At 41.8% G+C, this 21,631-nt stretch overlaps 1 protein-coding gene across 1 annotated transcript in view; it reads left to right on the top strand.

Annotated features, from left to right (window-relative positions):
- itpr3 (inositol 1,4,5-trisphosphate receptor, type 3) overlaps nucleotides 1-21,631 on the top strand; it is a 68,016-nt gene that overhangs the window by 43,740 nt on the left and 2,645 nt on the right. Inside the window, exons 29-60 of the mRNA XM_082518610.1 lie at nucleotides 497-571; nucleotides 2,829-2,948; nucleotides 3,360-3,482; nucleotides 6,163-6,363; nucleotides 6,458-6,573; nucleotides 7,514-7,649; nucleotides 7,735-7,860; nucleotides 9,253-9,378; nucleotides 9,461-9,581; nucleotides 9,689-9,870; nucleotides 9,965-10,113; nucleotides 10,195-10,303; nucleotides 10,768-10,861; nucleotides 11,635-11,810; nucleotides 12,239-12,395; nucleotides 13,451-13,665; nucleotides 13,924-14,124; nucleotides 14,762-14,872; nucleotides 15,235-15,330; nucleotides 15,424-15,531; nucleotides 15,628-15,711; nucleotides 15,790-15,900; nucleotides 16,413-16,605; nucleotides 16,739-16,858; nucleotides 17,004-17,173; nucleotides 17,712-17,876; nucleotides 17,962-18,151; nucleotides 18,225-18,317; nucleotides 19,993-20,111; nucleotides 20,392-20,557; nucleotides 20,649-20,809; nucleotides 20,892-21,053. Coding sequence (XP_082374736.1) covers nucleotides 497-571; nucleotides 2,829-2,948; nucleotides 3,360-3,482; nucleotides 6,163-6,363; nucleotides 6,458-6,573; nucleotides 7,514-7,649; nucleotides 7,735-7,860; nucleotides 9,253-9,378; nucleotides 9,461-9,581; nucleotides 9,689-9,870; nucleotides 9,965-10,113; nucleotides 10,195-10,303; nucleotides 10,768-10,861; nucleotides 11,635-11,810; nucleotides 12,239-12,395; nucleotides 13,451-13,665; nucleotides 13,924-14,124; nucleotides 14,762-14,872; nucleotides 15,235-15,330; nucleotides 15,424-15,531; nucleotides 15,628-15,711; nucleotides 15,790-15,900; nucleotides 16,413-16,605; nucleotides 16,739-16,858; nucleotides 17,004-17,173; nucleotides 17,712-17,876; nucleotides 17,962-18,151; nucleotides 18,225-18,317; nucleotides 19,993-20,111; nucleotides 20,392-20,557; nucleotides 20,649-20,809; nucleotides 20,892-21,053 — 4,476 coding nt within the window. The remainder of the gene's footprint in view (nucleotides 1-496; nucleotides 572-2,828; nucleotides 2,949-3,359; nucleotides 3,483-6,162; nucleotides 6,364-6,457; nucleotides 6,574-7,513; nucleotides 7,650-7,734; nucleotides 7,861-9,252; nucleotides 9,379-9,460; nucleotides 9,582-9,688; nucleotides 9,871-9,964; nucleotides 10,114-10,194; nucleotides 10,304-10,767; nucleotides 10,862-11,634; nucleotides 11,811-12,238; nucleotides 12,396-13,450; nucleotides 13,666-13,923; nucleotides 14,125-14,761; nucleotides 14,873-15,234; nucleotides 15,331-15,423; nucleotides 15,532-15,627; nucleotides 15,712-15,789; nucleotides 15,901-16,412; nucleotides 16,606-16,738; nucleotides 16,859-17,003; nucleotides 17,174-17,711; nucleotides 17,877-17,961; nucleotides 18,152-18,224; nucleotides 18,318-19,992; nucleotides 20,112-20,391; nucleotides 20,558-20,648; nucleotides 20,810-20,891; nucleotides 21,054-21,631) is intronic.

Here is a 21,631-nt window from a genome sequence, read left to right on the forward strand (position 1 = left end):
GCCTCCAGTACGCTACTTCCTAGAGAAACTAGATGTGCTGGTGTGTTTGCAGACATTACATCCGCCCACACACTTATTCTACCCTGCTACCCATGTCTGTTTAGTGATATATTTGCTCCTTAACCTCTGGTAACCCATCTAGGATTAGGATTGGGGTTAGGTTAACATCCACGCCTTTCTTTTAATGCGATTTGTGGCTATTTGGAGCACCCAAATCAAAACGATTATAAGGGAAACGGCTGCAATATGAGACTTTATTTGGAATATAATATCTTCTAGTTTCTTGAAGTTTGCCTTTTTAGCATGTGGCTAAAACAAAACCTAACACTAACCAAGCTGGTTTGCTAGTGAGCTGGTAAATGTTGAGGTTAACAAGTGAATCTGAATATTGACTAGGATCAGAAATGTAGTGTAAAGTCCTCAGCGAGGACACAATGAGTGTGGTGCCATACTCGGAGAGAACTGCATATGCTGTCTGACCCTCTGCATCCTGCAGGGGGCATCACAAGAGGCAACACCCAAGAAGGAGAAAGTGAAGGAGGGTAACGAGAACTACCAGAAAGTCAAAGAGGTGAGAGCGCCCGTTCGATAATGTTTCTTCAACACGTGATCAGTTTTTCTTTTTGATTTGTCTCTGTCTGTTGGGTTTTCTGGAACGTTCTTCCAAAAAATCATCTATTAACTAATCAACAAGGACACAGCTGTGATGTATCTCTGTTGAAAACGTCCTGCACATGGTGATCTTATCTCTTATCTCTCCAGCAATGGTGGTTTTTCTCTGCTCAGGATAATTCCATCATTATTCTCTCCTACTAGTTTCTCTGGTGAACAACACCTGCAGAATGTCACAAATGGAAACGAAGATGAAAATTAAAGGATAGATTTAAGTCCTTATTTGGTATAAAATTATATTCCAAATTCAACCAATCAAAACCTTCCTTCTGCTCTGGTAAATTTTAGCTTCCAAATGTTCGGTTGTTGCCACTATGACTTCAAATTATCTTGTATTTCTTCAGTGTTTTGAAAGAAATTAGGTTTGGTACAATTTCTTATCACGACCTTTATCAATGAATCACACTCTTTCCACATTGGAACGTCATTAATAATCAATATTTATGTGATTCATTATTTGTTTTATGTCTACAAAATCACAAAATGCTAATCTGATGATTCACTTAATATTTTATTAATTAAATGAACTAAAGTAAACTGAAATAACATCAGTTGGCTTTTTTGTGAGTAAGACTCATTTGTAGATGTGCTTAGTTTCTACAAGTCAAAGTTTTTAAAAATTCACAAGGTTATAGATTTTAATATAGCTTAAACATGATCTACGCACCTGCGCCACCTGAAAGTAAAACACACACATTTTTGAAAACACAGTATATTTAAAGAAATAGTAATGGGCCCATAATTGAGTCTTGGGGAAAACTGGCAGTATTATCCAAGTATGTCTTTAAATTAAACGCTCGGGAAACAATGAATGAATAAACATGCGTTTTATTCACAAATAAGATTCATTTTAGCATTTTCAGAAATGAAAAAATGTCTTATCACTTAGAATATGTGTGAAAAAGCCCTGAGCCCAACACGGCACCTACTCTAGTTGTTCTAAAGATAATTCTACAGACATTGTTTAAAAGTAATGAATGTGTTACATTGTGTGTGTTACGTAATGTATTTTATGTTAACATTTTTAGTGTGTAAAGAAATATTTTTTTCCTAAATGTGGAATGGCTTTATGAAAGACTTTTTTACACAGTGCATACTTTCTTTGGGGGGAAAACTTTAATTGCTAAAAATGCAAATTAAACTCATTTCTTAGCATATACAGCCCATCAGAGATACTATCGTTAATTAAAACTAAGCTAAAATACACAGTGGGATACTTAGAGCTTAGAAAAAATGTAAAAAATATAATTGCAGGCTCTACAGTACCGTGCAACAGTCTTCAGCCAAACCTCATTATATTTTATTTTCATGGAGCCAGACTTGGAATTTTTTCAGTGCTTATTGTTTCAAAGGAGCTTGCAAAGAAAAGCGTCTGGACTTCTTTAAGTTGCTTGAAGACGTTTCACCTCTCATCCGAGAAGCTTCTTCAGTTCTAAGGTCAAATGGTGGAGAGTCCCAGATATAAACCCAGTGCTTATTGTTTAAGCTCAATGCTAACCTAAGAATCATTCAAGGATAAAAAGACACCTAACTCAAGAGATAAACCTGTGTTGTGTCTCCACATAGCAGACAGCTTAGCAAAGAATCAATTGTAAAGTATAAACACAGTGCCAGTGCAGTAAAAGCATACCTGGATAGAAAAACACAATGGATTGACACCCCCACCCCCCTGGAGCCTGGACCTCAACATTATTGAAGCCGTGTGGGACGAAGAACGGAACAAAAAAAGCAGCCAACATCCGAAGAAGAGCTTCAGATGTCCTTCCAACAAGCCTAAGAATTATTCCTGAAGACTACTTTGTTGTTGTTGAAATGTTGAGAAGAATATTCAGGCTGTGTTGAAGAATGAAGGTGGTGATACCAAATACTGACTTTCAAGCTTGTTGTATACTGTATTTTCACATATATTTGCACATATTTCAATAAAACAGTGCACCTATTTCCCCTTTTACTAACAAAATATAAAAAATGAAGGGTGTCCTTGCACTCTGATATCTGTTTCACCCATGAAAATAACACTCATAAAAACAAACTGACATTGACACTAGAAAACTAAAATGAAATGAAGTATTTTAACCAATCAAAGTTAAACTGACCATCATCTGTCTAACTGCACATGACTCCACTGTTTGCCATCTTGCTCCTCCCCCCTGCAGATCCTGGAGAGGTTGAATAAGATGTGCAGCAGCGGAGTTTGGAAGAAGCAGCAGAGGCTGCTAAAAAACATGGGTGCTCATAAAGTGATGCTGGACCTGCTGCAGGTCTCCTACGACAAGGTAAGACAGGACACCCCAAATTAAAAGCACCTTGGCAGGCTTAATTAAGCAGGTCAATTCAAATAGTGCTGCACTTGAAGCCATGCAGCCTTATTTTAAATGACATTGAAATCTCACAGTGGAGTTTTTCATCAATAACTTATTACAGATGTTCTTTCTTTTTCCAGTCTTCTTTTCATTTTGAACTGTGGAGTAGTTATAATAATGTAATACTTATCAAACAGGCTGAGATTTGTTATTTAGCAGCCATTCATATTTATTGTAGTTAACTTTTGCCCCTGGTGTTCGTGGATTTCTTTCGTTCGATTAAAATATATGTATATATTCAAATAGTCTGGCTGTAGCCAGATTTGAGAGGAGAGTTCAGCTCAACCAAGACTAACCATCGTGTTTGTCTCTGTGTGTGTGCAGAATGATGTGAAGATGCAGGAGATCATCAAGTATACTCACCTGTTCCTGCAGAAGTTCTGTATGGGGAACCAAGAGAATCAGGCTCTGTTGCACAAAAACCTAAACTTGTTTCTCAACCCGGGGGTAAGCTGCTTCACAAATGTGCAAAAGTTATACAAAATGCTTATTTAGTTCATAAATCTGAGTGGACGTTCAGTACGCTTTAAGGGTGGTTTTTTTATGTGTGGTTACATGTTCAGACATCTTTGTGAGGACAGAAATTGTCATGCTACTACACCTGTGGGGACCAAGAGTCACTTATGGGGACAAAATGCCCGTCGCCAACGAGTTTGGAGGCATGTTTGAGACTCAAAATGTGGTTTTAGTGTGAGGGTTACAGCTAGGTTATGGTTAGGCTTAGGGTATCCGTTAGGCATTATGTCAATGACATGTCCTCACTAAGATATGAAAACGAGTGTGTGTGTGTGTGTGTGTGTTTCTTTTTCTTTAGGAATATGTCAAGTGAGAAAACAGTCTTACAGTTTTTTCTGATTGCTTAAGCACATTTTTTGTAACTATTGGCTAATTTTGCAAAACTCTTCACACAAATAAGAAAACCTGTCACCCAATAATCAAAACATTGTAGTTCTCTTGCAAAAGCAAACACAGCTAGATTAACTCTTCACACCTTCGTAAAAATGGTGTTTCCGTATCAAACAGTACACACAAGCCATCATCTACTAAGCACACAATGCGCCAACTGCACACTGATGGTATGAATACAAAACACATCTGGCGTTTGCTTTCTCTGTGCACAAGGTAGGCTATGTCAGTTTGAGCTCATACTTCTGTCATAGATCCATAAGCATAGAGGGATCCAAACTTCAAGTACTGGTGTTTATTCAAACACATCAAAACAAACACAAGTGTTTATTTCCAAGTATAGGATTATTTGCAATCGCCATAATGACTATATGGGTTACTTGGTCTGCAGTGAACATGCTTCCTCTGCCCCCAGCATCTGGTCATCTAGCAATTCTGTAAAGTAACAATTTCAGTATTTTTACATCAATGGTATTGGTGTGTTTCTCATTGGCATATGGCAGTGCTACAAATCTTAGTGCGAAGTGACTGTACTAACCGATTCTCATTTCAAGATGTCCTTATGGTACTTGCTACAGTGTAGCGGCTCGAGTTAGGCTGGACCCGTTGGCCAGCTACCCTCAGGGTCATTCCACGGTTGATTACATGGTCCACTATTGTAGCTCTGATGTCATCAGCAATTCTATTTCTTACTCTTCCTACCCTTCCTCTCCCCCCTCCTCATCTTCCTCTCCCCCCTCCTCGTCTTCCTCTTGCTCCTCCTTGTCCTTGTCGTCCTCTTCATCCTACTTCTTCACCTCCACGTCCTCTTCCTCGGCCTCCTCTACTTCTCACTCTTTCTGCTCCCTCCATTGTACTCCGCACACACAGCTTACCTGTATTATAGTGCTTAGGCTGATTGCAAAGTGAACTAATTATCTAAAAAAGTTTTCACATGTGAAAGTGTGCCAGACAGTTGGCAAGTTAGTGTTAATGATAGCCATACATGTGTATACTTTTGCTAGGAGTGTGTTGGAAATTTGGTAATTGAGTGTTGTGCAGTGAATTGTGCCTACAGTTTAGCAAAGTGTGTGTTACAAAATTGCAAACTGAGTGCAAAGCAGTTTTTGTGCTTTTAGTTTTGCAAACTCAGTGAGTGGTTTTGCTATAAGTCTGAATAGTTTTAGAGATTGTGCTACAGGAATCACAGTTAGGGTTTAAGCATTCAGAAAAAACTGTAATATCTTATCTCCTGTCCCACACTCATAAGTTGAAATTTCTGACACTCGAGTCCAATTAGCCAATTACTTCCCTGTTTATATACCCAGCCTACATTTAGAGACACTCGTTGCCAGATTCTCTTTAAATGCAGTGTAGTCAAACCTTTCAGTTTTAGTTTTCTATCACTTTTAATTATCTTTACCTTTAATTTCTGTCAGCTCTGTGAAGCTAAATAAGCCAAAATCAGAACTCTTTTGTATAGTTGGATTTTCTTCTACATAAAACACCTGATCAAGTTACTTCTGTTTAAACGGCTTTCATTTATTTTACTTTAGCTAATCAACTTTTACTCGTTTAAAGAAAATGTCGGTTGTCTCTGGGTTTTTTAAAGTGATTTGAGTGGCTGGTAGAGAGAAACCTCTCTGACAACTCTAATGCTCGGTGTACTGAAGAGGACTTGAATGAAAATTAATCAGCTAGAGAAAGAATATCAGCCTCTTCCACGTCATGCATTTTTAATGTCGCTTTGCTATTTGGGCTGACTGGGACCTGATGAATGTAAAAACAAAGAATTACCAGATTTTGTTTTTTTTACCTGATTTTTGTTTCTCAGAAAAATGAGAGCCACATACGAGGACACTCGTTTTAAATTTTGATAGTACAGTGGCAGTATGATGTCCTCATAAGTGGATATCAGGCCCTTGTAGAGCAAAATTTTATATTTTGGTCTAAATAACCCAAAATGTGATGTCCACATATGTGACGCCAGGTCCCAGGAGGTTTGTGATTAGAAACCATATTATAAACTATAAGCTGTTTTGTGGTTGGATGATGTCACAGGGACATAGTGACATAGTGAAAACAAATTCCCAACATTTTCCAACATTCAGGAGGCAGTTGGGGGGTTTTGTAATGAAAAAAAAAGTCAAAACTATTCTTATCTAAATAAATATCAGTGTTGATGTGACTGACCTGAAGTGAAACCTTTTTGATTTCCAAACTTTTCCTTGTTCATGTCCAGCTCCTGGAGGCGGAGACAGTGCAGCACATCTTCAGTAATAACTACCAACTGTGCAGCGAGATCTCTGAGAGCGTGCTGCATCACTTCATCCACTGCCTGGCAACGCACGGCCGCCATGTCCAGTACCTCAACTTCCTCCACACCATCATCAAGGCCGAGGGCAAGTACGTCAAGAAGTGTCAGGACATGATCATGACCGAGGTGAGGATGAGACGCACCGCTTCGCTTCTACTAAAACATCCACCCGTGTTTTCATGCTGATGTATTCAACTTTTCCTTTCATCTCTTCTTGTAGTTAACAAACGCCGGTGAGGACGTGGTCGTCTTTTACAACGACAAGAACTCGTTTAAAGTCATGCTGGAGCTGATGGCAGAGAGCAGGGAGGGCGTCAGTGAGACCAGCCCACTCAGGTAACCAAGGCAGCGATGATGATGATGATGTTGAAATAATGAAAAAAAGCAGTTTTATTAATCCATCCATCGTCGTAAAACCTGATACTAACCATAACGCGGTCATTTAAAAAATGACAGGATTGTATTTTATTTGTTAAATGACTGAAAGCTTCGAGCTGGAGACAATAACAGGATAAAATGATCCTATAACAGGATATAAAAGGATCCAAACAGCATGTCGCTCTGCATGTTTAAGATTTTTTATGTCCTTCCTGATTCAATCAAAAAGGAATTTGTGTCTCCTCTGATCTTGAACCAGCTACTCAACATTGTATTAAATTTCTAAACATGTTTTCTTGAGAAGTTCTTGCAGTGATTGTGAACTTATAGTTATACAATTGTTCTAATGCACTATCTGACGTGATGGTGGCAGTGCTGTGTCACTGTTCTAATACCAAAACCCAGACACAATGATGCAGTGTGTCAGTATCGCTCTGGACGCGTGGCTCTATATTAAGCTACAGATGACGTCGAGGAGTTCATTTGTTTCATCAGTCAAATCGTTTAAAAGAAGAAGCAGAGCAGAAGTTTGTACCACCTTAACTCTGCTGCTATAAACACACAAGTCGTGGCTCTTCTGATGAGCCTTCAGCTGATGTGGCCACAGCTGCAAAACAGGAGACACGAGTCATGACTTGTTAAAATGGACTGAATGTTTATCAATCTTTAGTTTTTCCAGAATTGACAGATTTGGTTCTGGCAGATTTTGCCCTATAAGAAGTCACATCTGTTTTCAAGTATATATACGTGTGGGTGCATATATATTTTACTTGAGTCTAAATACTGTGTGGACAACAAAGTTTTTCAAGTTACCATCAGGTGCTTTTATTTCCCATCCCAAACATGCTGTCGTGTTTCCGTCTGAGACCTGAATGTGAAATAATTTCCCCCCCTGCAGGTATCACATCTCTCTGGTGGAGCTTCTGGCTGCTTGTGCAGAGGGGAAGAACGTGTACACGGAGATTAAATGCACCTCCCTGCTGCCCCTGGAGGATGTGGTCAGGGTGGTGACCCATGAGGACTGCATTACTGAGGTTCTCACCGCGTTTGTGTGGTTTAAGGTTTTTAAACTGCTTTGATTAAACCAGAAAGCTAACTCGACTTCCTGTGTGTCTCCAGGTGAAAATTGCCTATGTGAACTTTGTGAATCACTGCTATGTGGACACAGAGGTGGAGATGAAGGAAATCTACACATCCAACCACATCTGGAATCTGTTTGAGGACTTCACTGTGGACATGGCTCGGGTAGGAACAGCACCATAGTTTATCATCATAACTGGTAAACTATTGTAAATCTTTACCTCATTATTTAAAACTACACCCAGGTTTAACACAAGCCTCCAGCTTTGTAACATTATAGTTACAATAATGTGCAGAGTCTTTCTTTATATTTTGCTTCCACTGAGTTGGATTTGGGGGGGAAGTGGTCTTGAGCACTTGAGGCTTTTTTTGGACATTGGCAGATTTCTTTTCCTTTTTTTTGTTAAACCTCACCTAAAAGCCTCCTAATTCAACAGATGAACCAGTGCTGCCTTCACATAACAGACAATTTAATAAAGAACCAATTTGAAATTTAGTCTCTTTAGTTCAGGGGTGGGCATCTCCAGGCCTCGAGGGTTTAGATGTGTCCTTGATCCAACACAGCTGATTTAAATGGCTAAATGACCTCCTCAACATGTGCTGAAGTTCTCCTGAGGCCTGGTAATGAACTAATCATTTGATTCAGGTGTGTTGGCCCAGGGTGAGATCTAAAACCTGCAGGACACCAGCCCTTGAGGCCTGGAGTTTGCCACCCCTGGTTTAGTTGGATAACAGAGTTTGGCATAAAACATTTTTACACCAACAAGGTGTTACGTTCCCCTAAAAAGGTCCAGGGGTGAGGGAAAGTAACAAAAGGTGTCCAGGTTGAAAAAGGAGACAGGGAGGCAAAATAGTTAAATTAACAGGTTTATTAATGCTTCCATTAATAACTTACCTACAAGAGACGGACAAGCTGCTGTCACCTTTTAAAGAAAGAAAACAATAAACTGAAAGTATGCCAAAAACGGTTAGTACCAAAACACACTCCTCTCCACACAGCAGGGGCAATCCACCTCCAAACACACACACACACACACACACGGCAGGACAACATACATTGTATGGAAAACCATACATTTCACACCTGAGCCTCAACTCTCGCGGCCCGGTACTGGTCCGAGGCCCGGGGGTTGGGGACCGCTGGGTTATATGATTGTTGGGTTTTTCTCTGTATGTGTTACTGTAGGGTCTACCTTAAAATATAAAGCACCTTGAAGCGACTGTTGTTGTGATTTGGCGCTGTGTAAATAAAATTGAATTGACACACCCACACAAGGTCAATTTCAGGAGGAGGCCCTGCTAGGATGTAAGACAAGGTGATTCCCAAAGGGCTATTAGCTTAAAACTTGGCCTATACCAGCATTGTGTGGGGAGTATCCTTAAAAAATATCTGAGGAAATTGAAGAATAGGAGGTCAAAAAAGTGACAAGCCTAAAAAAACTATCTACAGCAGAACAACAGGTAAACAGTTTCTGAGAGTCATATCCATAAGAAAGTAGACAAAAAACAACCTGACGTGACATGGTGCTGATGTTCCGGGTTTTTCCCTCTCTGCAGGTCTGTAATAAACGAGAAAAGCGTCTTTCTGATCCCGTTCTGGAGAAATACATCATCGGCGTGGTTTTTGACACCATCAACGCCTTCTTCAGCTCCCCTTTCTCTGAAAACAGCACTTCTCTGCAGGTGAAGGAAATGCTTCACCTTGGTGATATAAAACTGTTTAGGTGTGGTTCCAGTTAGTTGATTGCTTCTCTGTCCCTGTCAGACTCATCACACCATCATGACTCAGCTGCTTCAGTCGTCTGTCAGGCTGCTGGACTGTCCCTGGTTGCAGCAGCAGCACAGAGGGCAGGTGGAGGCATGCATCAAGACGCTGGCTGTGACAGGTAACAAACCTGGCACCGCATTACGTCTCAGCCATGAATGATTCCCATGGTTTTCTCTCACATTCCCACTTAAAAAAGGGTGACTAAGTCTTGTGAATTTTGTCCAGCTAAGAGTCGCTCCATCTCTGTGCCTTTGGAACTGGAGGCTCAGATCAACACCATGCTGTCCACGTCAGCTTTGAACTCTTTGTCGCGCTCCAATCCAAACTACAAATCCTCCTCCCGCCTCACCCGCCCTAGCGCTCCTACCAACCCCTGGGACTACAAGAACATCATCGAGAAGCTGCAGGTGCACAAGGGCACACCGAAAAAAAGACTTTTCTTTATTTACATTAACTTGCAGTAAACTGTATTTAACCTTGTTCCCTCTGTATCTTCCTCAGGACATCATAAACACTCTGGAGGAGCGTCTGAAGCCACTGGTGAACGCTGAGCTTTCGGTGTTGGTGGATGTCCTCCATCAGCCGGAGCTGCTGTTCCCTGAAGGAACCGACATCCGACAGCGCTGTGAGTCCGGAGGATTCATTTCCAAGTAGGTCATCTGAGTGTAAAGCATGCTTGAGCACTGACACTAGAGGGATGAGGGGAATTATGATGTCCGTGTGCTGACCAGGTTGATCCAGCACACCAAGGCGCTGATGTCTTCAGAGGAGAAGCTGTGCATCAAAGTCCTAAAGACTCTGCAGGAGATGCTCATCAGGACTCTGGACTTTGATGAAAAGGTGAGTTAATAGTAGCTGGACTACCACAATCAGCCTGTTTAACTTAAATCAAAACCATTATAATCACGGTCGAACAACAAAGGCAGGTCCTTGAGAAATACAGTATATTTAAAGAAAACCACAGTGTTGTTGTGGTCATTCTTCTTTGGTGGTTTTGTAGCTTCCAGTGGTCCTTTTGCAGTTTTTCCATATTTATGCTTATTTCATTTGAGACAGTTTGTCTGGAATGGGACCACAACCCAAACACTCCCCTTTCGCTGAATCATCTTCACCTGTTCGTGTTTGCGTTCCCCACCCTCTCTCGTCTTTTCCCCATTCTTCAGCCTCTCTGCCAGGCCTTGTTGCTGCCACTGATCATGAATGAAGCCTTCCCCAAACTGAAATCTCTGGCTTATTTCTTGGTTTTGTTTCAGTTAAATGTAACAGGATGGAGACTGAACGGACTTTCTGTTGATTTGTTTCAGGGACTAGTGCTGCGGAAAGTTTTACTGCAAAACTACTTGTTTCCAAACAAGAAGACCAACCAGAAGAATGACTTAGCTGAACTTGGAGTTCCAGGTAAACTGCTTCATACAAACACTGTTCAGAGGAAATAATAAACACTGCTCAAATAAAATGCAGGAGACATTTGATCATAACAGTATAACATAGTCAGATAAGTTCAGGAATGTCATTGTGTTCAGTGAAGCACAAAACATCCGAAATCCGTTTCACCTGCTTTGTTAAATTCAATTGTAGACTGGACACGAACCCAAAAAGAGGATGACTTTGCAGGTGGTGGCTTCATTTCTCTGTCTTTATCCTTCCTTACTGATCTTTCTCTAGTGCTGCTTTTTGCTGGTGTCTTTGCTGCACAGGTAGTCCAGCTCCTTTGTGATGACGCATCCATATTTGACATTGATAGGTTTGTTGTCTCATGTATATCCTTGGAGGGTGGCAATAACCTCCATGTGCGGGCCAGCAGTATTCTGACTGCTGTTGGATACCAGGACGAAATCCTCAGACCCACCCATCATGTTTATGTTGCTGTAGCGGACCCTGGGTTAAAGGCTTTTGGTGTGTTTATATAGTTACTAAGAAGGAATTGAATTCCCCAGACTTGGATTTAATTTGTAACCTGTTGGAAGTTATGTGTCGGTGCGTTCAGTGTTGCTAATTAGAACCACTGAGCTCACTGATCCAAGTCTGGGGGGAGATTCCCCAGGACACCATTTATTTAACATGATTTACGTAACACAATAATAGCAATCTAATGTGTTTATGATGCTATAATCTATATTGTCTGTGCACAAGCTGCTATATTATGCTGTATTTTTCTTTCTGTGAGTTAGGCGGTGAACAGGAGCGGGACTGGGCGGCAGTGGCAGCAATCCAGTGTCGTCTGGATCGTGAAGGAGGAACGAAGCTGTTCACAGATCTGGTGATGAGCACCAAGAATGATAAGATCTTCCAGGAGAGCATCCAGCTGGCCATCTGTCTGCTGGAGGGAGGAAACACTGAGATACAGGTAGCAGACAGGAGAAGTTTCTTTGCTCATTTAAGTCACTGTTATGAAATTACAGAGCCAAGTCCGTTCTAAAAGCACAGGAAAAACCAAATAATACATCAAACGTGTAAAAACAATAGATCTGAGACAAGAATGGTCACTTTTTTTTGAATAGTGTAGATTAGTTTTCTCCAACATAGCTGATCCAGAGATCGCAGGATGTGGTACTGGCAATGGGACCGTTTTAATGAAAGAAGTTGGTTCTTGGTTAGACGTGGTTGTACGCTGGGTTTAGTTTTGACCATCTTTTATATATTGTTTTAAAACAAAGACTGCTTCAGAGCTGGTTTTGATTCATTTTAGGCATGGTTTTGGGCTGGGATGGTTTTCAAGCTTGTTTTTGGTCCCGTGTTAAACTGGTGTGTTGACTCTGTCCACTTCTGATGCAGAACTCCTTCTACAAACTGATGATGGGGGACAACAAGTCAGAGAAGTTCTTTAAAGTGTTTAATGACAGAATGAAAGAAGCTCAGGCCGACATTAAAGCAACGGTTTCTGTTAATGTTGGAGAGATGACGCACAAGGCCAACGAGAAGCTGGAGAACGGTGAGAGTCATCTGAAAATAGTTTAGGAGGACACATCTGTGCAATCCGATTATTCTATAGTTTCAATGTACGTCCATATTTAGGGTTCCTTAGATTTATTTGAGGATGATATGATCAAACCCCATTTTGTAACCAATAGTTTGGCATCACTCACTGGAACTTTGATCAGGTTTAGACATTTGATATAATGTTTTAAATGGTTAATTAACAAACAATTATGTATTATGTCTGTGAAGGTTCTCAGTCATCCAGGTCATCGTAGTCAAAGGAGCTTGGGAAGAAAAGCGTCTGGACTTCTTTAAGTTGCTTGAAAACGTTTCACCTCTCATCCGAGAAGCTTCTTCACTTCTAGTGTCAAATGGTGGAGAGTCCCAGATTTAAGCCTAGTGGGAGTAACCCACCAAGAGGGTCAAAGGACCCCCTGATGATCCTCTACCTAATCACATGAGCCAAGGTGTGAAAGCGGGTGTGGGTCAGGTCACAATCAGCCAGAGTTTCGAGTGAGCTCATTGTGTAACCTGGCCCCACCTTATCATGTGATTTCCTGAGGTCAGATGGCCCAGGATGTGAGTGGGCGTTAAGGCGTCTGGGAAGGATCTCAAAACTGGATTATAGATGGCAGAGAGTTGGTGTCGTAAACCCCGCCTCTGTTCAAAGATGGTCGCTCACAGTGGACATAGATGCTTCTTTCACTCCTCTTTCAAACCATCTGTCCTCTCTGTCCAAAATGTGAACATTGGCATCCTCGAAAGAGTGACCTTTGACCTTAAGATGCAGATGGACTGCTGAGTCTTGTCCTGTGGAGGTGGCTCTTCTATATTGTGCCATGCGCTTGTGAAGTGGCTGTTTGGTCTCTCCACCGTTTGACCCTAAAACTGAAGAAGCTTCTCGGATGAGAGGTGCAACATCTTCAAGAAACTTAAAGAAGTCCAGACGCTTTTCTTTCCAAGCTCCTTAGACAGTTATGTATTATGCACCTTTGTGAAGGGAAAAATAAGACTCTGAAAAGGTTTGAGTTCCGAAAGATATTTGTAATAATATTTTATGGTTTAAAGGTGGCTCCACCACAATGGGTGTACTTCCGGGTACAGGGGGTCATCCACTGTTGGTACCAGGGGCGCCCATTGCCCCAGGCACCTCCACCCTGCCAGCTCAACCTATTGAAGAACAGAAGGAGGTGGAGACAGAGATGGGACCAGCTGTTACCATCATGAAGCCGATCTTGAGGTTCCTACAGCTGCTTTGTGAGAACCACAACAACGACCTACAAGTCAGTTCCTGCTAACTACTGAACAGTGTTGAGCCTTTTTTACAGATTGTATAGCATTAAACATGTGACAAAAAGTTAATATCTACTACCTATATTTTAGAGACAAGTTGGATGTTTTTCTCTCCACTTTAGGCGGGTCTTTTAGCACCGTCTGTTAGAGGCCAGTACAGGAAGTAAAGCTGTTTGTCCCAGCATCTTCTTCATGTGAGCACACATACAGAAAATGTAAGGCTCAAGTTTGTGACTTTGTGTTTCCAGAACTTCCTGCGTTGTCAGAATAACAAAGCCAACTACAACCTTGTGTGTGAGACACTTCAGTTCCTGGACATCATGTGTGGTAGTACGACGGGTGGCCTGGGCCTGCTGGGCTTGTACATCAATGAATCAAATGTCCACCTCATCATTCAGTCCCTGGAAACACTTACAGAGTACTGCCAAGGACCCTGCCAAGAGAACCAGGTACATGAGAACAACAGGGTGGAAACAATGGTTTCTACTTTTCTTTGACCGTACAGGTTCCAAGGTGGTGCAGCGGTTAACGCTGCAGCATCACTGTAAGAAGGCTGTAGGTTCAAACCTGCAGCTGGAAGTTGAGTGTTCTCACTCTGCTTGTGTGGATTTCCTTCCTCCAACAGTCCACAGACATGCTTGTTAGGTTAACTGTCCCTCGTCAGTAGTGATGCATTTGCGGTAAAGCAGATGATTACATTATTAACATTCATGGGGTAACTGCTCACTAAGGAGTGGCCAGTGGTCTCCATTTCCTAGTCTGGGCAGATTGATATAGCTGCATGTGACACAAAGCCAGTGGTTGGTAATGCAAGACGATACTTACTACTAGAAATATGAGAAAGTCGCTTTGTTCAGTGCTATTGGTAATGTCTGCTACCAGACAAGAAAGGTACATCCATTGAAAAAGAAACTGGCACCAGCACCCTGAAAACGTGGGCTCAAAAGGCACCAAAGAACCACGAGTGCCAGCACAACAGATGAAGAGACCTGATGTTATCCTCTAGTTTTTAATTTTCCAGACGTTCTCAAGGTGTCCTTTGTTTACTGCACTGTCTTACACAGACATTTGTTTTCTGTGTTTCAGACATGTATCGTGACCCACGAGTCCAACGGCATCGACATCATAACGGCTCTGATCCTGAATGACATCAGTCCTCTATGTCGCTATCGGATGGAGATGGTGCTGCAGCTGAAGGTAAAATGGAGTCGCCTCTTTCATTTAGACGGAGTTCAGTGTAGCGACACCATAGTGGCAAAAGTGCAGAAATCTTTCTTATTTTCATATTTCTGTGCATTAAAAGAAGCACAGGAAATCTAACACTGCTTGAAATGTAATTATGTTTAAACATGTCATCTGGGGCGCAGTGTCGGAGGTGATCAAATGTAACCAAACACCATCATTTATCTCTCACTCTTTTAGGTTAATGTGTGGGTTTGTTTCCAGGTTTTTAAGTCAGCATTTCCACAAATATCATTCCTGTCTGTGTAAAGATAGAAGTCATTGTCTCTAGTACTTGACAAACGGTTCAGTCCATTTGTTTGACTGCTGCTCGACAGGACAATGCCTCCAAGCTGCTGTTGGCTCTTATGGAGAGTCGTCACGACAGCGAGAACGCAGAGAGGATTCTGCTGAACCTGCGGCCACGAGAGCTGGTCAGACCCTGAACCACATGTCCATAAAGCAGCTGTTAAAGATCTTATTGAAAAGCAAGAAAAATCTAAGTGTGTACATGTCCACTCTGCCAGGTGGAGGTGATAAAGAAGGCCTACAACCAGGAGAGCGAATGTGAAGATGTGGAGGTGGAAGTTTCTCCTCGGGAGGTGGGGCACAACATCTACATCCTGGCTCAGCAGGTGACTAAACTCAATTTCCTATTGGCTATCTGGAAGAGCTCATGATATTTTGTGGTTGGTTAGGGTCAAAATAAAGTTCTTGATGTGTTTTTGCAGCTGGCGAGACACAACAAAGTCCTTCACAACCTCCTAAAACCTCAAAAGAACAATAAAGAGGGAGAGGAGGGCATTTCCTCAATGGTAAACATCCATCCATCCATCCATGTCAAGTTGTAATCATCTAAAACTGACACCATGCTGCTGTTTGTGTGTCTGCAGCTGAACCTGAACAACCGACCTCTGTCCCAGATGTTGAAGTCCTCAGCTCCAGCTCCTGTGGTGGAGCAGGACCCGCTGGAGTACTACGAGCAGCTCACTTCACAGATAGAGGTATTACTACTATTAAAATAAAGATCTTTATCCTGAGCCATTGATCCTATAATACTTTGTGGTTTGGTTATCAAATAGCACAAAATGGCATTTGATCGTTTGGGTAAAACGTAACTTTTTCAAATTGTTTATTTAACAAGCATCTCTGTTCCTCGGTTACACAACTCAGTCCTGGTCTGAGTCACAACAATCTAAGCAGAGATGCTCCCCCCTCGTTCCAGCCACCACCAGGAAGTAGAATTCATAGTTCAGTCACTGACCATATGCTTTATGGCAAGACAGCAGTAGGCCCGGGTTCGAGTCCGACCTGTGGCCCTTTGCTACATGTCTTCCTCTCTCTTTCCTGTCTGTCTACACCATCCATAACCCAAAAAGGGCAAAAGAAACCCCGTAAATTCTGAAAATGTGCTTTCTTTGAGTTTGTCAACTTCATCTCTACATTTTAGAGAGGATCGAGCTTTTATCATCTGTGTAGAAGACGTTGTCTAAACTACGTATCTGTCTGTGCCCAGATTGTTCGCGATGACCGCAGCATGGAGCAGATTGTGTTTCCCGTTCATCCCATCTGTGAGTTTCTGACAGAGGAGTCAAAGATCAGGGTCTTCAACACCACTGAGCTGGACGAGCAGGGATCCAAAGTCACACATTTCTTCGAGCAAACATCCTTCCTGCATGGAGAAATGGAGTGGCAGAAGAAGCTGAGGAGTGAGTACACACACTCAGTGTGATCTGTAAAGGCTTCATTCGTGTGAGCCAGGTGCTCACATCAATTCTACTTTTGCTCAACATATAAAAACCCAACAGCGTGTTCAGGCTCAACATGTATGTGTTTGTGTAGGTATGCCAGTGTTGTACTGGTTCTCCAGAAGGATGAGTCTGTGGGGAACAATCTCCTTTAAACTTGCCCTCTTCATCAACCTCATCATCGCTTTCTTCTACCCCTACGACTCCGGACAAGGTACTACTGCAAGTACTGATAGATCTGAAAATACGACTAAACACACGAACACTGTCATTTTATTTTTGTCATCATCTGTAGAAAGTGTGGAGGACTGGTCGAGGTGAGGATGTGGCACTTAAAACGATGCTCTTCTCCTCTGTAGGTGCAATCGACGACTCTCTGTTGTTGATGCTGTTCTGGGTCCTGACCGGTCTCTCCGTCCTGGGTTTGTTCTCTCAGCGTTCTCTCACGCCGTTCACCGTCGCTCTGATTCTCAGGTCCATCTACCACCTAGGCATTGGCAACACGCTAATAGTGCTGGGAACACTTAATGTGAGAAAACACCACATTACACATCTGCACCCTGGGTGCGATTAGCTTAGCATGGCTTGGTACCCGTTTTAAATATTTAAACTCTTGATTCACAGTTTACATTTCTAGGTTTTATTCAGAGTTGATGAAGATTTTTTCTTTTTTAAAATCAAAATGACGATTTCATGTTTTTTTAGTTAAGTTTGGTGATCAGTGAACTGGTCAGTTAAAAAATATAAACTGTGAAGACACTGAATACACTTATCAGATGTGACTGTGACTAAAAGGAAAATATTCTCCTGTTCTTTTTGAGCTCTAGATTTGAATTGTGGTTTTAGAGTAGAACATTCTAGATCAGAGGTGTCAAATATGTGGCCTGAGGGCCGGAATCAGGCCTTGTTTTATTATTAAAGGCCAGTCTGGGCAATGAGCTAGCAGAACTTTTCTGCTTTTCTTACAATTATTTCTTACAATTGGCCAGCGTCCTTTTACATCTCTTTGGTAACAACACCTCCAGCCTGATCATCCACTGTGCTGTCCATGTTTTGTCCATTTCCAGCTCATCAATAAAGTGGTGTTTGTGGTGAGTTTTGTGGGAAACAACGGCACATTTATTATGGGGTACAAAGCCATGGTGATGGATGTGGAGTTCCTCTATCACCTGGCATACGTCCTGACGTCCACACTGGGACTCTTCGTTCACGAGCTCTTCTACAGCATCCTGGTAAACAGCACACAGTGACCTGTCAGGTGTTTGTGCTGTTTGTGGTAGGAAGGGAAATCTAAGTGTCTGTGTTCATTTCGGGCAGCTTTTTGACCTGATCTACAGGGAGGAGACCCTGTTAAATGTGATAAACAGCGTGACGCGTAACGGGCGCTCCATCCTGCTCACGGCACTGCTCGCTCTCATCCTTGTGTACCTCTTCTCCATTGTGGGCTTCCTCTTCCTGAAGGAGGACTTCATTATGGAGGTCGACCCGCTGGCACAGATTGCTGCAGGTAAATTCACAGCTGTTAAAATTAACCCTCATACCAAAACCTTAATCGGTACTAGTTACTGTCTCCTGTTCAGCTTCTCAAAATAGTGAAGCCTCTCAGGATTTCCTCAAGTCGTGCTCTGCAGACGGAGTCAGCTGCACTGCAGAGACCAACACTGAAGAGGAAGGTAAGAGACAGACACATCACTAGATGGTTACTGACAGTAGTCAGTTTTTGCAACATGTATTAGAAAACAACTCGTTCAGCTAACTAAAATAGATACAATTACCCAATTTCCACCACTTACTGGAGTCCAAGTATAGACAGGGAGCTAAATAACTATATAACAGTTTAAAATGGTGTTTATCCACAGATACAAATACAAAAATATGTTTTGGAGCTGTTAAACGGTAAATGGGCTGGTTCTTATATGGCGCTTATTTTACTCTACTGGAGCACTCAAAGTTTCGTAAAGCTGGTGGGGATGCAATACCAGCGTTAAGATGCATTAAGTCATCGTGTGGTTTGGATTTGAGGAGGATGTAGAACAAAATGGGGTAAATTGCGAAACATGCTGAAAAGTCATCCATGCAAAATTAAGACTGTTTTAAACTCTGCATGTGAACATCTCCCCACGCCAAAGCTATCGGCGAGACAAACGGAGGAAAATGGTTAAGGTTACTTTAATTATAGCCTTAGGTAAATTTGCTTTACAGAAAAATGATAGCATGGGGTTAGTGGCACGTGCAAGTCTGATTCCATGTTAATGCTTATCGAATGTGAAGCATATTTGTAGCTGGTTCAGTGAAATTTGGTCGAAGTGTGATGAAACTTGCAGTTCTGGAATCTGTGAGATCTAGACACCGTGCCGTTTGTTTGGTTACATGAAGTCAAGTGAGTTCATGGCTTTGTCATTTGTGTTATTCATATTTCACGTTACTTTACTGCTCGTTTAATTGTTTGTTGTTTTGGCTGTTTGGTGGTTGTAGAAATGGTGTTTATGAGCTTTTAGATCAGATTCTGAGGTTTTCGTGGTGATATTTATATAAAAACCTTGACTTCAGGGAGGGTATCACGATATCCCAAAAAATATTGCAATATTAGATTTTCCTCATGTCGCCCAGCCCTAGTGGAAGCCACCATGAAACTGACAACAACCTGGCTAAACATCAATATCAGCTGCATATAAGCTAACATTGTGCTAGCTAATTTTAGCTGAGTGTTCAAAACTAAAAAAATGAAATGAAATAAAATAAAAATCACACTTTCCCACTCAAAACTCTTAGAAGATTATATTTTCACATCATACAAAAAGTTACTCAGAAAGTGTCAGAGACCAACAATGTTAGATCCACTTCAAGAGCAGCCAGCTAACAACAGCTAACAGGGGCAGATAGCGCTTAAATCTTCAACATATCCTCAATAACTCACGTAGTATCGCTGTCATTGGTCAGAAGTGAGCTTCACTCACTTACAGACTCGTATCACAAAGTTTTTAAAGGCTGGAGTAAATGTGGATGCTTCTTATGCGGTATTGACAGCTGAGGTAAACAGAGCACTGACAGCCTCTAAAAAGGAATCTCTGGGCTGGATACAGATCCACTCCAAACAGTAGTAGAAATATGCCAGGAAGGCAGTTATGGTTTAAATACTAAGTTTAATATTTTTGGTCTCTTTTGCTCCACTAAAACATGTTTGTGCTATAACAGCCACCATAGCTGGGATTATACACTTTGATTCGGAGCGGTAGAAAAACAGAACTAGTGGTGAAAGGTTTTACACACCATAACTTTACATTTATACCGACTTTGTATTTGATCATTGTTAAATGTCCTTGATGAGTCTTTGTGTGTGTGTTTCAGAGGTGCCGGACTCTGAGCGAGCATGCGACACTCTGTTGATGTGTATCGTTACTGTGCTGAACCACGGACTGAGGAATGGAGGGGGAGTGGGAGACGTCCTCCGCAAACCATCTAAGAATGTACGAGACAGTTTTTACCTGAATGCTGCTCTCCGATAACAAAATGCACAGCCTACATCTTTGGCTTTTATCTGACGTTTTCTTTATCATGTGGAAATATTCTGCCACAGAAGGGTGCAGTTTGGTTTTTAAATTAGCTGTTACTAAAAAAATGATCTTAAACTGCAGGACTATAAATGCTAGCTGCTCTGAAGATGAAGTTTTAAAATAGATAAAAGATCATCAGGTAAGAAGTTAGTGCAGAGTGAAGGCTAAATTCCTTTCCCGGGTCTGTGTTCAGGAGCCACTGTTTCCCGCTCGAGTTGTGTATGACCTGCTGTTCTACTTCATCGTCATCATCATCGTCCTCAACTTGATCTTCGGTGTCATCATCGACACGTTCGCAGACTTGAGGAGTGAGAAGCAGAAGAAGGAAGAAATTCTGAAAACAACATGTTTCATTTGCGGTTTGTAGACGTTCTTCACACTGTGACTAACAAACCAATCAGCTAACAGTAGATTTGTTGAAGAAGCTTGGTCTTCTTTGTTCTGCTGCAGGCCTCGAGAGAGACAAGTTTGACAATAAGACGGTGTCTTTTGAAGAGCACATCAAACTGGAGCACAATATCTGGAACTACCTCTACTTTATCGTTTTGGTGCGCGAGAAAAACAAGACGGACTACACAGGACCGGAGAGCTACGTGGCTCACATGATCAAGGTGGGAAACGTTAAAGAAAGAAAAGTGACATGGCTGCGATTTCAGGTTCACAAATAAACTGCTTCTTCTTCTGCTGCTTCAGAACAACAACCTGGACTGGTTTCCACGGATGCAGGCCATGTCACTGGTGGTAACAGACAGCGATGGCGAGCAGAACGAGATGAGGCAGTTACAGGACAAACTGGTATCAACCATGAAGGTGGTCACAACCCTGACCGCCCAGCTGACGGAGCTCAAAGAGCAGGTATTTGCACACAAAGGGACAGATGCACTGACAATAACAAAGTTGACTTTGATTTGACAAATTTCAGCTCGCTTTAACTTTTTTAAGCTAATGAATCTGTTTATAATTACTTTCATCAGCCAAGGCTAACTGGTTACCAGTCGGGTCAGCTACACGAGTTTGGATGAAATAGTCAATCATATGCAATCATTACCAAACATGGGGTATGTTTTCCATCTTAAGTTATGTTACAGCTACCTCAGACAATCAAAAAGTCCCTGATAGGTCAAAATATTAGGGTTAACATGTGAAAAATATTCTGCCCCACGACATGCTGGAAGATCCTAACACTGCAGCCCAAATCAAGTAAATGCTGACTATACTTTTGTTCATTCATTAAAAGCAGAAATTCATCCAGAATCAGCAGCTGATCTTTCAACTGCTTTCACAGTTAGCAGGACAACATTTTTAATGCACCACATTGGTGGCACCATAACTGAGGAGCAAAGCTCTAATCACAGCAGCACACATAAACACACTGAATCACAGCTTGGGTGGCGTTTAGTGACTCTGTGTGTGTGTGTGTGTGTGTGTGTGTG

Source organism: Aulonocara stuartgranti, assembly GCF_965226115.1.
Source record: "Aulonocara stuartgranti genome assembly, chromosome: 20".
NCBI classification, from domain to species: Eukaryota; Metazoa; Chordata; class Actinopteri; order Cichliformes; family Cichlidae; genus Aulonocara; species Aulonocara stuartgranti.